The sequence below is a fragment of the Halichoerus grypus genome, chromosome 3 (genome assembly GCF_964656455.1).
Source record: "Halichoerus grypus chromosome 3, mHalGry1.hap1.1, whole genome shotgun sequence".
In the NCBI taxonomy this organism is placed as follows: Eukaryota; Metazoa; Chordata; class Mammalia; order Carnivora; family Phocidae; genus Halichoerus; species Halichoerus grypus.
In genome coordinates, this window is record NC_135714.1 from 16444973 (window position 1) to 16461238 (window position 16266).

Below are 16266 nucleotides of genomic sequence, written 5' to 3' on the forward strand. Positions count from 1 at the left end.
TTCACAGAATATCAACCTCGGACAAGACCACTCTGTACCTTTGATCGATCAAGACAAAAAAGCAAGATCACTCTGTCATCATATGTGAGAAGAGGCAACAATATGAACTTTGTTTAAACCACAAAAATGACCAAATATTCCCCATCCTAGTTACTGTAGCTTGTTTCTTTGCCAATTGCAGGTTTAGCCTCTGTCTAGTCTATACTACTTATAGATGAGATTTATTAAGATAATCATAGAATTAGCCTGGCTTCTTGACTTTATTTAATCCAGAGCAAAACGCAAAATCATAATCTCCCAACACAAGCTCAAACGCTGTAAGTCTGTTCTATCTCCTTACTGAGATGTTCCACCGCTCTCCATGGTATGGGCTCCCCCTCTCTGCAAAGAGCAATGAAGCTAAATTATTCAACCACAGGTGTGTTCCTAAGGACCTTTGGCTGGAGGCCATTGAAATGTACAACTTCTCCACCTTCATCTCCCTTCCCCATTGAGATTCCAGCTCTCTGCTCCTAGCCGGGGTGGGGAATGGGTTCTCAAAGTAAGAAAAATTGAAAAATAATATTCCCTAAACCTATCAGTACCAAGTACGTTGCCAGATCCAGAGCAGACACTTGGTATCTTAAATGGATTAATCGACTTTTAGAACCAAGGTGATTACAAACAGTGATTTCAGGAAACTGCCTTTTTTTTTTTTTTTTAAATCTATTTATTAACCTCCAGTTTTTATCCGTCAGTCTTTCGATCCTATGCCACCACCGTCTTCTTTCAACCTTCCTTGAAAACTTCCAACTGGATGGAATGGCTCTTTTCTTCAAATCTTACAAAACCCTTGCTCCCTCTCACCAGACCCTTTTTTGTCTTGGATTAGTTATTCATGTTTGTACTCTTATCAATTTGAAAACTTTCAAGGACAATAAAAATGCCCTTTTGTCCTCTATTTCCCTTCACAGAGTAGGTGCTTGATACATATGTGTTCAATTTCACTTGTAAATTTAAGGGTTTGTTGTTGTTGTTGTTATTGTTGTTGTTGTTTTTCCAGTTAGAAAACTGAAAGGGCTACTTTCCAGCCAAATCAAAGCCCACGTAAGCGGGGCTCCTTCAGCTCACTGCTGGGTTTTTCATTTGGAATTATTTCCCATGGCCATGGGGCTCTAATGAACAGCTGCTCCAGATGCCTTTGGTATGTGGGTATCTCTACTTTGCAGTGGGATTTTGATCTGAAATCTCCCTCACAGAAAAAAATTAAAAATAAAATAAAACAGTGTAGCCAACTAATCAACAGTTTCCAGGCTACCATGGAAACTTGAAAGAGGCACTGGAGGCCCTCAGTGATGCAGCCTAAGAAGAAGTGCACAGGTACCATTACTCTACGAGAGTCCATGGCACCCACACTGTAATGTTTCGAGTGTCTTCTGTATACCAAGCATTGTGGTGGATAGCATGGATAATTACATAATAAGGAGAAGGAATAAAACTGTGTCAATTCCCTTCGACACTCTCTGTTGAATTCTGCATTGTGGACCACGTCCCTGTGTTGGCATATAGTGTTACCTCACCCAGAGCCCTGCATATGGAAACTACATAAGCACCTTGCAGGCCTGTGAAGATGATGAACTTCTCTTTATCCATAAAAACCCAGCCTAAAAGTCAACTCTTCCAGGGAGTCATCTCTGATCACTTCTAGCTCTTCCGTTTGGACTTAATTACTTTTCATTCTTCTTTTGTATCTTGGACTTACTTATACTGATCTCTCTACTATAATGCATTGCCTTTCCTTTGTTTATGTTCCCCATCTACTTACACAAATGAGAGTTCTGTGAGGTTAGAGACTATCTTTAATTCATCTGGGCCTAGCAGAGTGTCTGGCATATTGTAGACAAGGGAGAAATATTTTTAAATGAAAGCCAATGCTGAAACACTAATGGCAAAGTGATGCTCATTATTGAGGGGTGCACGGCAGTGCATCATACCACTCTCTATACTGTGTTCTGTGTGATTTTCCAAAACAAGAGTTTCAAAATAATTGAAGGCCTTGCAAGATGTCAGTGTACCTATCAGAACTGTTAAGTTCCTACCATAAATGGTGCTATCATATCTATAACTATGACCTCTGTGTGCTTCCTGCTTCTTTTTTTCTCTCAAGAAAGATATTTAATATCTAACAATGTCGTCCTAAATAAAATACAATTATGCTGTTTCAGAACAAGTGCAGGCCAAGGATATTATAGTAAACATGAATTTTTGGAAAAACTGGAAATTGACAGTTCACATTAAGTATTTTATTGAGAAGGGCAATCTATAGGTTTTTGCCCTATTGTCTGTCACCTGAATTGTTTCAAGAGCATAACTGGTATCTCTGCTTCCACGATTTTACTACAGAATTCATCTTCACCTACTCCCAGACTGACCCCCTAAAACAGTTGTCTGTCACATTGCTCATGCGTTTCCCCAAAGTTGAAGACCGAATCAATGCTTCTTCACTGGTTGAAGAATAAGTAGACACTCTTAGCATTGAACTTCAAGCCACCTCTTCAGCCACATCTCCCATTTCAACTTTCTGACACCCATGTGTGCAAGAACCACTGCCCTTATCCATGAAAGCTACCTCCTGTTAGTGCTTAGCACACAACTCAACTCTTTGCTTAGCCTGGAATGTTCTTCTGCCCTTCTCCAATTTGGTAAGTCCTTCTCACATTGCAAAGTGCTATAGAACCTATATAAAGCCTTAGGCCCTTTCCAGAATGCACCACCCATCTATGCTTCTGCAGGCCATTTCTCTCTTATGCCCAGGACTTATATTCTTCTGTCTTGTTTGGTAATAATCCTCCTTTCCTAGAATGTAAGTTCACTGAAGGTACATTTCTTTAATGTTCATCTTGCACATCTCTCTACCATCTCAGCCTAACAGAGAACCCTGCACACGTTTAGAATTCAACAAGACATATATTATATGCTAATCTATGAAATAATAAGATCCATTTTCTGAGTGTTCTTCCTCGTTCTCCTTATTAATGAGTGGATATGTGTAAAACCTCAAATCATCATATTAAAATCCCATTAGTCTTTTGAATCCTCTCTACAAATTGCTTTTGTTTCTTAAACCTTGAATTTCAACCGAAAGAGAATTATATTTTTAAAATGAGGTTTTATCAAAATCAGAATCTAATTTAGGTGGGAGCAAAAATATTTCTCTTTATTCTTTTTTACCCATGGCTAATTTTCACTAGCCATTGTAGATGATAATACTATGGTAATATTGCTTTATCCCAACACTACTAGAGACCCTCTCATTCAAATAGATTCAGAACTACTTTCTAAGTAAATCGATGCATAGTCATACTAGAGAAAATACTCCATAGTTGTACCAGCCAAGAATCATTGCACCTGAGGATAGTATAAAAGTTCAACGTAGCCCAAAAGAAGCTCATGGTTCTGCTCTGGGCCTCATCTTCATTTCTCCACCAAAAAGAATGGTTAATTTCCTGGCCTTATTGTGGGCTGTATTTTCTAGTGCAGTCAGTGAAAAGTTTGGCAGTCTACATTGGGATAGCCTTTTTGGGGAGTTTTATCATTTGTAGGTAGAAAGGATTAGGGATAATCTAATATTCTGTGGCTTTCTCTGTATTTTGTGCCTTTTTCTTATTCCTCCACTTGGCTGGTGGTCAACAACTCACTGGATACTGCCACACCCTGAGAAAACACAGACAGGAGGCTTATGCCAGAGTTCTCATGGTCTTATTGGGTCTCACTGTTGGATTTTACCTGGAATAGGTATTTATGGCCATTGAGTGTACATCACAGATAGTCAAAATGCAGTGCAGGTCTTAAAGGTCAAGAAGCTCAGGAGACCAGCTGGCTTGCTTTTGTTCCAATCCTGCCTCCAGTCTATGATACAGTCAGTAATCTGGCTTAGCTCACTTACATGCCATGCTTGGATCTCACATTTGGGTTGGGGTCGACACCCTGTAGAAATTGTGTGGCTGTTGTGTAATCTTGCCTATGGATGTATTTCCCTCAGAAATATCTCAGGGTGTTAGTGGACAGTTCAGGACAAGATATCAGAATTCAGGACATATGTTTTCATTGACTCTCTTTTCCAATATTAGGGAAGAGAAATAAATAAAAAGTGTGTTACAGTAGGAAAAGAACTATATACTGCTTAGTAGTCCTTGGTTTAGGTCCTGTCTCTCCTCCAGTTAGTTTTGCCTTCTGGTAAATCAGTTAACTTCTCTGGATTGTAGCTATCTCCTATGTAAAATAAAAGAGTTGAACTAGATCAGCATTTTCTAATATGTACTTCAGAACAAAAAAGGATTGACTTGTCAAGGAAAATGGGTTATAATCATGTATGGTGGTAACCTGCATCTTTGTATTTTAGCATGATCGAGGCTTTTATATTGAACCCAAATTTTCCCCAGCATTTATGGATATGGATATTAATTGAATATGAATATGGATATCCATCCCAGGAAAGACATTTCAGACTAGCACAAAAATCTGCGATTCTAGTTGAGGGAGTCAGGTTTACAATTCTACTTTTCATATTGTTGGAACTCAAATTTGAAGTTTTCATCTGAAAACCATCGACTTTAAGTTACAACAAACAGAAGTTAAAGAACAAAAGCTGAGTCATTTGCAGGGGTTTTAAACCTGGGGCCTTTGACTTTAAATGTGTACAGCATCAACACAGGCAGTAAAAGAACTGTGTGCTACCTGATAGTGCTGTGAAGGTTGACTGCCTCAATACCCCCATGGCTGTTCTCTTTTAGCGAATGCTTCACCTGGCTATGAAACCAAGCCATCTGGAGTATTATGCCTTAAATTTTGGGGCTATGGCTCAGCCAAGTTCAGAGAACAAAAACTAATATGGTGACAAAATTTAACAGAAGGAAACTATTCCCATCACAGAAATCAAAATGATCTCATCTGCATTTTATTACAATACCAACATTAGAACACTGTGGGAGAATCTCGAAACAATGCAAAGGTTGTTGTGTAGTACTTGGAGAAGTTTGCTGATGCATTGTTTTCTTTCCAAGGGTTAAATAAAATCACTGTGTAATATGAAAAAAGGAAGAAACTAATTTCTGAGGTTTTATTTAATCCCATTACAACATTATTCTTTTGTGTGCCTAAGCAGAGCTTGTCACAGAGTGAGAATATTTACAAGACAATATGAAAATTACATGGGAACTTCTTATGTTCTTATAGAGGCCTAAATAGTTAGAACCTAACAAACTCACTTTGTTAAAAAAAAAAAAAAGACTTCCTGAAGAAAGATACATTGACCATTATAACATACTAACAGAAACAACCTGTGTACCGGATGTAGTTTGGGATGATGTCATTTTAGCCATCAGGTCTTAGCTCCTGTAGTTAGAAAGATGAGAAGCATGGCAGGCTTAAATATTTCCATCATCTTCCAACATTACACGCAATGTGAGAAGTGAACAGTCATAAAAAAACTCAGCAATAAAAGATCCTGCCCTTATCTGGAGGGAATATTAACAAGTGTCTTAGGAACTACATTCTTTCGCTTGAGAAGATAGGAGAGCTTAGATGTAGACTTGACCCCGGGTGCTGAGGTTTAAATGATTCAAAGCATGTTATTTCAGTAGAAAAATTATTTCATGAAAAAATAAATGCACATATATATGGTATATATGTCTCTATATTCACACACACATATCTATTCAAACTGTTAAAGCAAAGTTAATCAACTTTTTTTACCCCCATCTTGGAATAATAAAATTGATTTGAATAGTAAAATTTATATTAGATGGATAAAATATTTGTTGATAGCAACAGTGATGTCCTGTGCATATTGGGTTCTCCCTGAAAAGACAGATTAGCAAAGTGGCTCATTGGGAAATGTAAATGAAACACTTTGGCAAATTAAGTGTTCAAAGCACATTTTTGCTAAGCAGTCATTAACTCAATTTTAACCGAAAAGCTTACCCATTTTATATCATAATCAACAACCCAGCTCCACCCCCGCATCTCCTAACTAATGAGGCACACACAGATATTTCCCTCACGAATCAGGGTACTCCTCCAGAGAATAAAATTGCTAATGACATTAAGGCGTGGTAGCCATCATGAACTTGACAACCAAAAAACAACCTGTATTACCACCCCATAGTAGGGAGTCCTAACTTCGCACCTTGGAAATATATTTAACCCACAATATCACCCTCCACTCAAGAGCTTTCAAAGAGAAAAGACAGCGGGTACAATATCCCTTCCCTCCCAATGTCAAATATCTGGGTAAACAGACATGAACTGTCCAGTGCTAGGCTGCTCCATGTCAAGCATGCATATTTTAAAACTTTTACTTTGGGTATTAAGCCTCCTCAACTTCTGCAGCGTCTGAATCCAGTTCTGAACCAGACCTGACCAACCGCGCAGAGTGGGAGCGACCACTTTACCTTCCGAAAAATCAATCAGTCCCAGCAAATGAAGCAGCTTCAGAGATGCACATATAATCACAACAATACCCACTGTTTGCAGTCCTTCCGACTCCCACTCGAGAGTCAACATCTTTCAAGCTGGCAGAGCATCCCAGCTTCCGGCCCCTTTTGGAGCGGAGGGAGTTAATTAGAGAATCCGAGCAATCTCTGGCTTGGAACAAAGACTCGCGAGGGGTAAAAGTGAGCAGCTCCTCGCAGACGCACCGGGGCGGAGCAGCGGCCCCCCGGGGTGAGGACCGAACTGGGCTGGAGTCCAGCCTCTCATGCTGGTGCTGGCATTTCCTAGCGGGGGTCCCCCAACCAGAGCGCGCTTGCCTCCGCTCTCTGCGCTGCCGCCAGCGGTTACTTGCACCTAGAGCTGTGAGGGGAGCATCTTTCAGAGAGAGGGGGACTTGGCTGTGTCTGTGGAGAGGACGAACACTCCCAGGGAACTTGCCCCCGAGAGCACGGCGGCGCTCCCCGCGCTGACGACGGCGCGGGCTGTGCAGGCTGGCTGCGCGCTAGTTTGCTGCCTGGGAAGCCGGCGAATGCCCCCTTTTTGCCGAAACAGCGGCTCTCTCCTCCCAGAGCTCACTCCGCCAGACAGCTCAGCCCCCTCTTGGGATGCTAGGACAGAATCGGCTGTCGTGGCTGCTGCCTAGAGCCCCTTTCAGAAAGCTCCCGTGGAAGCCCGTGGGTAATTTTTCTAGGGAGAAAAGTGCAGGAGCAAAAGAAGCACGGTTCAGTTGGCTTTGTCACCAGGAGCATCCGAACTGCCTCGCACCTGCCACTCCACTGGGGCTGTCTAGTCCCCGCTGACACAATGAGAACATTATTAGGAAGATGGATTTGGTCCTTATATTTTACAAACAGGAATGGGTGGAGAGCGGGGGCAGAGCAGAACCTCCTAAGAACACTGATGTTCAGTAACTGCCCCCTGCAGGGGGGGGGGGAATCGCACTATCCTCCTTTCAACTCTTGTTTCAGCCTATCTCAAAGTCAAGTTTCACAAACTTCCCCGACGATAAAAATCACCCAAGGAGCTTGTTAAAAATGCTGTCTTGTGGAGAGTCTGATTTGGGGGATTCTGGAGTTCGTGTTCCTAAACAAGAAGCTAGATGTTTCTTATCAGAAAAGCAGAGGTCATGATATTTGGAATAGAACCACACCAAATACCCCAGCAGCTTTGTGGGAATGGTCGTGGATTCTGGTCTATGCCAGGACCACACTGGCTTCATCACCCTGTGGGTTTTCTCCACTCTGCTAAAGCCCAGCCCCAGCCCCTGGAACTCACTATGAAAATTGGGGTTTATGAATACTATCTTGGACTGTGGGGGGCATTTCCTGGTTCCGCTTTCTTGCTGTGTGATTTTCCGCAAGAAACTTAGCCTCTCTGAAAACAGTTCCTTTTCTGTGAAGCTGAGATGATAATACTTTGTTTAAAGTTCTCTATTTAAAGGGAATTGTGGGAATTAAGTGTGGTTGGAATAATGGCTAACATTTACCGAGCATTTAGTATGTGCTGATCAATAGCACAGGGATTTATCAACGATGAACTCGTCCCCTCACTCTGTGTGGTAGTGTTATAATCATCTTCATTTTATAGGCAAAAAAACTAAAGCATAAAGTGGTTAACTTGTCAAAGCTGTGATGGGCACAGTGCTTGGTAGGCAATAGGCATTCATTCATTCATTCACTCATTCATTCATTCATTTGGTTATTTCTTAATATTTATTAACCTGCTTTGATGCACTCTGAAGAGTATTTGAATGATAAAGTCCAAACCTATCATGTGAGGACATAAGGTATAATAAAAGAGGCAGTCATGAGATTGAAAGTGACTGATAAATGCACCAGCACTTGAAGAGATCTCTCTACAGAGTACAGTGGGGGCACAAGAATGAAAAGCCAACTCCACCTGGGGAAATATGAGTGGTGGTAATGGGAAGGAGACTTTACAGAGCAGGTAATCATTGAAAATGGTAGCTTTCATTATTATTAGAACTTATAAATAAGACGAAAACAGAGAGACAAACCATAAGAGGCTCTTAACTCTAGGGAACAAACTGAGGGTTGCTGGAGGGGAGGGGGATGGGGGTGGGGTAACTAGGTGATGGGCATTAAGGAGGGCACCTGATGTGATGAGCACTGGGTGTTATATGCAACTGATGAATCATTAAATTCTACCTCTGAAACTAATAATGTATATGTCTGTCATGTCAATCAGTATATGTCAATCAAATTGAATTTAAATAAAAAATACAAAATAAATAAAAAGACATTACCTATCATACACAGGCTTTGGGGTACACAGACTTGGGTTGAATCCTGGTTCTGTCACCTGCTTGCTGTGTGACCTTGTGGAAACTGCTCCATCTCTGAGTGTCAGTTTTCTAAGTTCAAGATGGGAGTGTGACTGTCCACTTCTTGTCATTACTGTGAGAGTTAACTGTGGAGAGCTGAGCCCAGTGCCTGCTTGGCAGGTGGCAGGTGTGGAATTAGGACAGCAGGGCCAACTCCTTAGAGGCTCTGCTGGGTCTAGGTGGATGAAGGGACTTTGCTCTTCCCTGGTCCTATCACCCTCTCTGCTCCTAGGTCGGTCGAGTTTCAGTCCTTCCCCCATGAAGACTTCCTTACCTACCAGGCTATTTTTCTCCTCTGGGCACCAGGAATACACTTGGGCCACCAAGTTGGCTTTTATAACAGTGCTTTTCATTTTGGATTATATGTTTATGAGAAATATCTATCTGTCCAACCACCAATCTATCTAAACATCTTATTTTCAGTTTGTCAGCAAGCCAATGCAGGGGAAGCAGTTCTCAGAAGTTGATGGGTAAAGAAACGTTTTTAAGTAACCATTCTCTGAAATTCCTGACATTTGACGAGAGGACATCAAAAGTTTTTTTCTAAAAAGTTGCAGAAATTAATTAGGTTAAGTTAACTGTAACTGTCTCTTTTAATACTACATGATTTCATATTAAAGTTAAAACAAAACAAAACTAAGGTACAGAGAAGTGAAGTGAGTTGACCAATGTCACACAGCTAAAAAGCTATAGGAGTGAATTTATTTTTTATTTTTTTAAGATTTTATTTATTTATTTTGATCGAGAGAGCAAGAGAGAGAGAGAATGAGCAGTTGGAGGGAGGGGCACAGGGGGAGGAAGAAGCAGGGAGCCCGACGCAGGGTTCTATCTCAGGACCCTGGGATCATGACCTGAGCTAAAGGCAGACACTTAACCAACTGAGCCACCCAGGTGCCCCTGGATGCTGAATTTAAACATTGCTTTGTCTGACTACCAAATTCATTATACTCCCTTTATACCCCTCCGCAGATTTTAGCGAATAGTCATCAATTGATCTCTTGATTTATACACTTAGGCAAAGAATTTTTAAATTGTCACATCTCATTTTCCAGGAAAGGAATCCCCACCATCTTTGAAATTCACAGAAAGACCCAGGGATATAATTTTGTTGACTCCAGGCAAGACTTCACTTCAGGACAATGGCACTCCTAATATAAGATCCACGAGCTGAGAGTCTTGGCAGCGCAGCCAATCCCTATCTGTACTAGCTACCTTTACTAAGCTCTTCCTGTTAACTCCAGCTACAGGATTTTCTGGCTCTCAAGAATGCCAGGGGCTCTTTCACATACACCACTCATGGCTGGAGTTTGTAAGCTAATAGTGCCATCCCCCATGAGTTTCATGCATCATCTGACCAGTCTAGGGAAATGGGGGACACTTGGGGAAGAGTGTTTTTCTAGGGCCATCTTGGGAAAGAACAATTGGCTATATATCATTAAAAAAATAATTCCAGGTGATGCCTCTATCATTTTATTACAGTAGCTTGTTAGCCCCGGCCTAGTTTGTTATATTAAACTGTCTCATTATGCTCAGGTTCACCCCTTTCTTTATATTATAATGGATGCCCGGCAAAGGTCTGTCTTCCATACGAAAAGAAAAGAATGCCAAAGGAATAAACTAACATCTCTTGCTCACTTACTCTAAGCCAGACACATGTACTTAACATGTATAAATTCATTTAATCTTACCCTAAACTAATGAGAGAAGTGTTGTTATCTCTATTGCAAAAAATAAATAAATAAATAAAACCAAGGGTCATTGAGATTATTTTTTCATTGAGATTATTTTTACAAAGTTACATTCAATAAGGGGCACAATCATGATTTATATCTGATTTACTCCATTATGGTGGCTAACAGTTATGTAGAAGGTATAAGTGTCAGGTACTATTCTAAAATGTTCACACCTATTCACTAATTGAATTCTTTCATAATTCTATGAGGTCTATATTATTTCTCTGGTTTCAAAAAGAAAGTTCAGGCTTTAAAAGATTAAGTGACTGGCCTGAAGTCTTATAGATAGGACTTGACAGAGTTGGGATTTGAACTTGGGTTCAAATCTGGGTGCCAGATTCCGCACACGGTGTCATTAGCCACTGCACTCTTGGGCCTCCCTGTACCTTGATAAATGAGTCTTTAAATGGGTCTCTGCTAAGGGGTTGAGAAGGGGAAATATTGCCCAAAACTCTTGGGAAAGTAAAAAATGAACTCCAAAGAGGCATGCCAAAGCCAATGGCCCAGTCTGAGAAAGGGAGAGAGAGAGTCAGTGAATAGGCTTTCAATTTCCTTGCACTGACTCATTGTATTACTTGAAATAATCTCAAAAAGGATGATTTGCCTGAAACCTGAAATTAATCATTTCCCCCTCTTTGTTTTAGCTTCAGTTTGAAATTTCACCAGGTGACGTTCCTTGGTTAAGAAATGTTCCTCATCCTATTGACATCATACAAATACCAAAATAAATATAATGAAGTTGAGAAAAAATGTTTAAATTAGATAGATTTATCTACCTACCTATTGTCTCTCCCAAAATACGAAGTGGCAATGCACATAGGAACTAGTTAAGTCAAATTTAAATTTAAAATTATTAGTTTATATTTGTATAAACGTTTACAGTTCAAATAATCCAATCTTTTTTATTTTAAGGAGGCTTAAAAGGCTGGTACACGGAGCAGAACTGACTTGTTCATGGTCAAAAACCTTGGAAAGTGGACAAAATGGGCTTGACTCACCTAGCTTGTCATGATCCCTGAATTGTTAACTACAGGAGAAATTGGGATGATCCATTGAGAAGTTAGAAAGAAATTAAGTTCTAAAAGAAATATTTTCTGCTCTCAGTAAACAGGAGGTAAGAGAAGCAAGACCTCCCTTTGGTTCGCATTTTCTAGAAGGTTCTACTGAAGAAAGAAGCCTAATCTAGGTTTTTGAAAACAAGCGAGGAGAGGAGGAATGACTTTCCAGGAACGGAAATGGGCACCCACTAGGGCAGAAGTCATGATGTGGCACAGCTGGATTTAGGCCTCTGAGGCAGGGAAGAAAAAGGCAACTGGAAAACTGTTGTAAGAGGCCTCTTAACATCTGAATAGAGCAAGGAATGAGGACAAGGTTGGTGTGTGACACTTAGTGTCTCTTCTAATTTTAAGATTTTCTCACCAAAATGATGGAAGCTATTCACCCTCAGTGACTTCTGTTCTATCCCCACCCCAAAGGATATCATGTCCCTCTGTCTTAAGGTTTCTCGATTACTTGGAAAATCCCTAAATGTCTCCAGATAAACTTTCCACACAGACATGCCAGGACCCACGCTGTTTCACTTAGCTGCAGGGCTCATTCGGAAAGGTTCCTAAATGGATTTCTTTAAAATATGTATATGTTTTCCATTAAACAATTAAGCATCCAACCTTCTTGTTTGAGTGCCTATTAAGTCCATAAGGGGGGTGGGAGGATGCCTCCCACTTGAAAAAACTTCCAGCAATGCTACACTAATGTGTCTTGAAAATAGTACTCATGTATCTTGTGATCAAAGCTTATGCTATATAATCTTCATATAAACAAATTAGCAGATAATTTGGAAATTTAACTAGGAAACATTCCTAAGAATATAATCTTTCCCTGCAATTTATGACTTTTTTTGCCTGCTCTTATTTCCTTTTCCTGGGCTTTCTGGCCTAAAGTGAGTGGGCTCCTGGGTTCACCCATTTAATCCGGCATACAAATTTGGCTCTCATGTCACAGTCCTTTTTCTGTTCTCTCTCTATAAATAGTCTTTGCCATATACCACTATAATGGGCTGGCTTTAGGGCAGTGATTTTCATGGATAATAATAATTATTATTATTATTCTTTGCTTTATTATGCTATAATTAGGATTATATTATTGAACCCCTATGGTATAACAGTGTACTATTCACATTACATGAACTATCTCATTGAATCATCACAATACCTCAATAGGATAGGTAATATCATTAATCCGATGTTACAGATGAGGACGCTGGAATGCCAAAGCTTGAGTAATTTGCCTAAGATTATGAAAAAAATCAGAATATGCTATTCCAAATTATGCCACTTTGGCATAATGATTATGTGGAGCTGAAGGCATTTGAGAATGACCAGATGCAAGAAGAGTTCTCAGTCCTCCTCTTATCTACCTAACTGTGGCATAAATTTCCCTTTGTGAAGCTGCCCACCCCTTCTCCTGTGCCAGGAATCAGAGAGCAACTCTTATCACTGGAGATGGAGAGTGAGCACCAAGATGAGTCTGCATAAATAAGCCTAATTAAAAGAAACCTTATCTTCTATAAGTTTCTCTCGTATATTTCCTAATCACTTCCCTACAATTTATCATCCCTTAAAGCCCAAACTCCCTTTCTTTTGTTAAAATGGCACATAAGCCCTGGAGTCTCTATAAGTTTCACTTCTTTTCTGTGAACTTCCATATATATAAAATAAAAATTGTATGCCTTTTCTCCTGTTAATCTGTCTTCTGTTAATCTAATTTGCAGGACCCCAAAAACTGAACCTAAGAGGATAGAGGAAATGTTTTTCCTCCCTGACAATTACACGCTAGAAGTCTAGGAGCTGGGACTTAACCTCAGGATTTCTCACCTAAGAGTCAGTGTTCTTATATCCTTGTGGTGTCATTTGTAAAGATCACTACTTTTGTTTTATTTTATCATGGCCCTGTGAAACAAAGAGAAGCAAGATTTAAAATGAAAATGGCCTCCAGAAAGGTAGCATGTGGTGTGGCCCTGACCTCATGTTGAAATGTAAATGTTTCGCATCAAGTTCTTTCCTGGAAACAAGATCAAGGGAGCAAAGAAAGGAGAAACAAGAAGAGGGAAGGGACTCAGGAGATAGAGGGAAGGAGGAGGGAGGAATTGAAGGGAGGAGAGAAGAGAGAAGAAAATGAAGAGGGAGTCATGAGGGAAGAGGCAAGCAATCCTCCATGCCAGCCACTGTGACAGAGTCAAGAACACACAGCTGAATGTGGCCTCTTTTCTACTTGTGAGATTCTCAGACTTCCAGGCAGGTGAGATTTAAACAGGAGTAAAACAGACTATAGGAAAGGGTTGAGCAAGGGGTTATTTCTCCCTGAATTCATCCCACCTCCCTGGTCTGTCAAACTCTGGAGCTCTTAGCAATGCAGACTATCTCTTTAGCTCCACTTTCTCAGCCATAGCCTGGAAATTGAGCCGGTGGCTTGAAAAGCATGAATACTGGCATCTCCATGGATATGGCACTAGCCACAGCGCCTTCAACGTCTTTCCGGAGCCCTGTGATGCCTTCCCATTCACTTGCGGCAGGGCCCTGCTGCCCTAGACTGATTGCCTCATGAGCTTGGTACTCCCTGTTCCTGGGCATGAGATTCCCATAGACTGACCAGGGTGTTCTCTGAGCTGCACTGGCTCATTTCCTGTCCTGCAGCAGCATTTTGGGAAAGAAAGCCCAACAGGTTTGGACTGGAATGCATTTCAAATCTCCAGGGACACTGAATGATTCTCTCAAATATGTTTTGTTGTATAAAGAGTTGTAGGGATATCTGCAGAGAATATTTGTAGAAGTCTCAATGTCCTTCTGTGAGAGCACTTTTAAATCCGTTTTGTTTATTTGCTAGTTCATTCATCCTCTCATTCACATGTGTGCATGCATGTACACACACACACACACACACACACACACACACACACATGATTACCACTATTGTTTCTGTCACCTTCTAAGTCAGAACAGGGGAGGCCCCAGTGAATACAGAAATCCCTTTTACCCTGAGCTTAACATGTGCACATTCCTGCTGGGCATGAATAAACACGCAGTAAATGTTCAGTGAATCCGTACAGAGTAAATGTTTAGGATGTAGGGTGTGGGTCATGGTAGGCATTTGTTCTCTAAATGCTAGTTCTCTGAAGTGACTGGCAAAGGCTTGACAATTAGGATTCATAGCCAAGTCTTTAGACCCTCAGTTCATTGTTCTTTCTACTATAAAAGGGAGTTAAGACCTCTACATAATAGCTAAGATAGAAGCAAGGTGGGACCATGCACTATAAAATAGAAAGGTTTCTTCTAGTGAGAACAGAAAAATCCACAAGAGAAGACATGGTGAATTAGGCATGAAGACCAAGCCTAATATTGGATATGTCCACGTACTGCTCATGAGTGCTAGCCATTGCTAGTGCTCTCAAATCAGCTACATCTAAGTCTTGCTTCTAGCATCCACTACAAACTAGCAGCCAGTGAAGCTGGGGGCTGCATCTGAGTGAATCTTTTTGGTAAGAGGGACTAAACTTCATTTGGAAAAAAAGAGAGGCAAACGAAAAATGTTCTCCCTACCCCAGGACCAAAATCAGAGGCTTAGAGAGCTGGAAAGGGAATCATTTCTCTTCTGAGAACTACGTATTTCCCAGAACTTAGTCAGTCAGTGTTGTAGTTTGTCTCTACTGGAGATTTCTTGTTTTCTATTATTACACTTATATTATTGAAATGCTGAAATCAGTTTGTATCAGTTTCGTATTGTTGCTGTAACAAATTATTGCAAATTTGATGGCTTAAAAACAACACAAATTTACTATCTTCCAGCTCTGAAGGTTAGAAGTCTGAAATGGGTCTCATCTGACTAAAATCAAGGTGTTGGCAGGGCTGTGTTCCTTGAAAAGTCTCTATGAAAGAATCAGTTGCCTGGCCTTTGCCAGATTCTGGAGCCTGCCCGCATGTCTTGGCTGTGGATACCTCCATCTTCAAGGCCAGCAATGCCAGCTGAGTCTTTCTCTGGCACTATCATTCTCGACTTGACTTCTCTGCTTCTCTCTTTTGCTTATCTTGTGATTACATCAAGCCTGCCTGGATTATCCAAGAGAATCTTCCTACTTTCAGGTCAGCTGAATAGCAACCTTAATTCCATCTGCAACTTTAATTACCTTTTCCGTGTAACTAGCATATCCATGGGGCCCTGGGGATTAGGATGCAGACATCTTTGGAGGGCCATTAGTGGGTCTACCACACAGTTAAAATATATGAATAACATTTAATAGGAAACACTGCTTTAAATAGGAAAAGAAAAGCTAACCCCTCAACTAAATCCCCAAATTTAGACTCTACTTCATTAGGAGCAAGTCACTCGAGATATGTGTGTGTGCGTGTGTGTGTGTGTGTGTGTTTAATGTACAGAAAGAGAACCTTCTCTTTCAGAAGGAAAGGGCAGCTTTAATTAGCATTCCTATCTCTGAATTTCCAATTTTCACTAAGAAAGGACTCTGAAGAAAGTACATTTAAAAATACTAAAAAGGAACACCAAACAATTGAGAAGACATAAGCTAATGATCAGACCGAGGGACACTCTACTTTCATTTTAGTGGTCAGAAGCAATTCGATGCAGAGCAGGTGTCTCCTATAAGCCCAGGACTAACCTAAGAATCGCAGGAGATAGAACATCAGAAAAGAAAGACCTGGGATAATG

At 40.6% G+C, this 16266-nt stretch overlaps 1 protein-coding gene across 4 annotated transcripts in view; it reads right to left on the bottom strand.

Annotated features, from left to right (window-relative positions):
• KCNIP4 (potassium voltage-gated channel interacting protein 4) overlaps positions 1–16266 on the bottom strand; it is a 1107245-nt gene that overhangs the window by 209144 nt on the left and 881835 nt on the right. The window contains exon 1 of one of the 4 annotated variants that reach the window (XM_036120817.2): positions 6432–6580. The exons of the other annotated variants lie outside the window; for them this stretch is intronic. Within the exon in view, the coding sequence (XP_035976710.1) occupies positions 6432–6543 (112 nt within the window). The 5' untranslated portion in view covers positions 6544–6580. Of the gene's footprint in view, positions 1–6431; positions 6581–16266 lie in introns of those variants that run through there. 4 annotated transcript variants of the gene reach the window in all.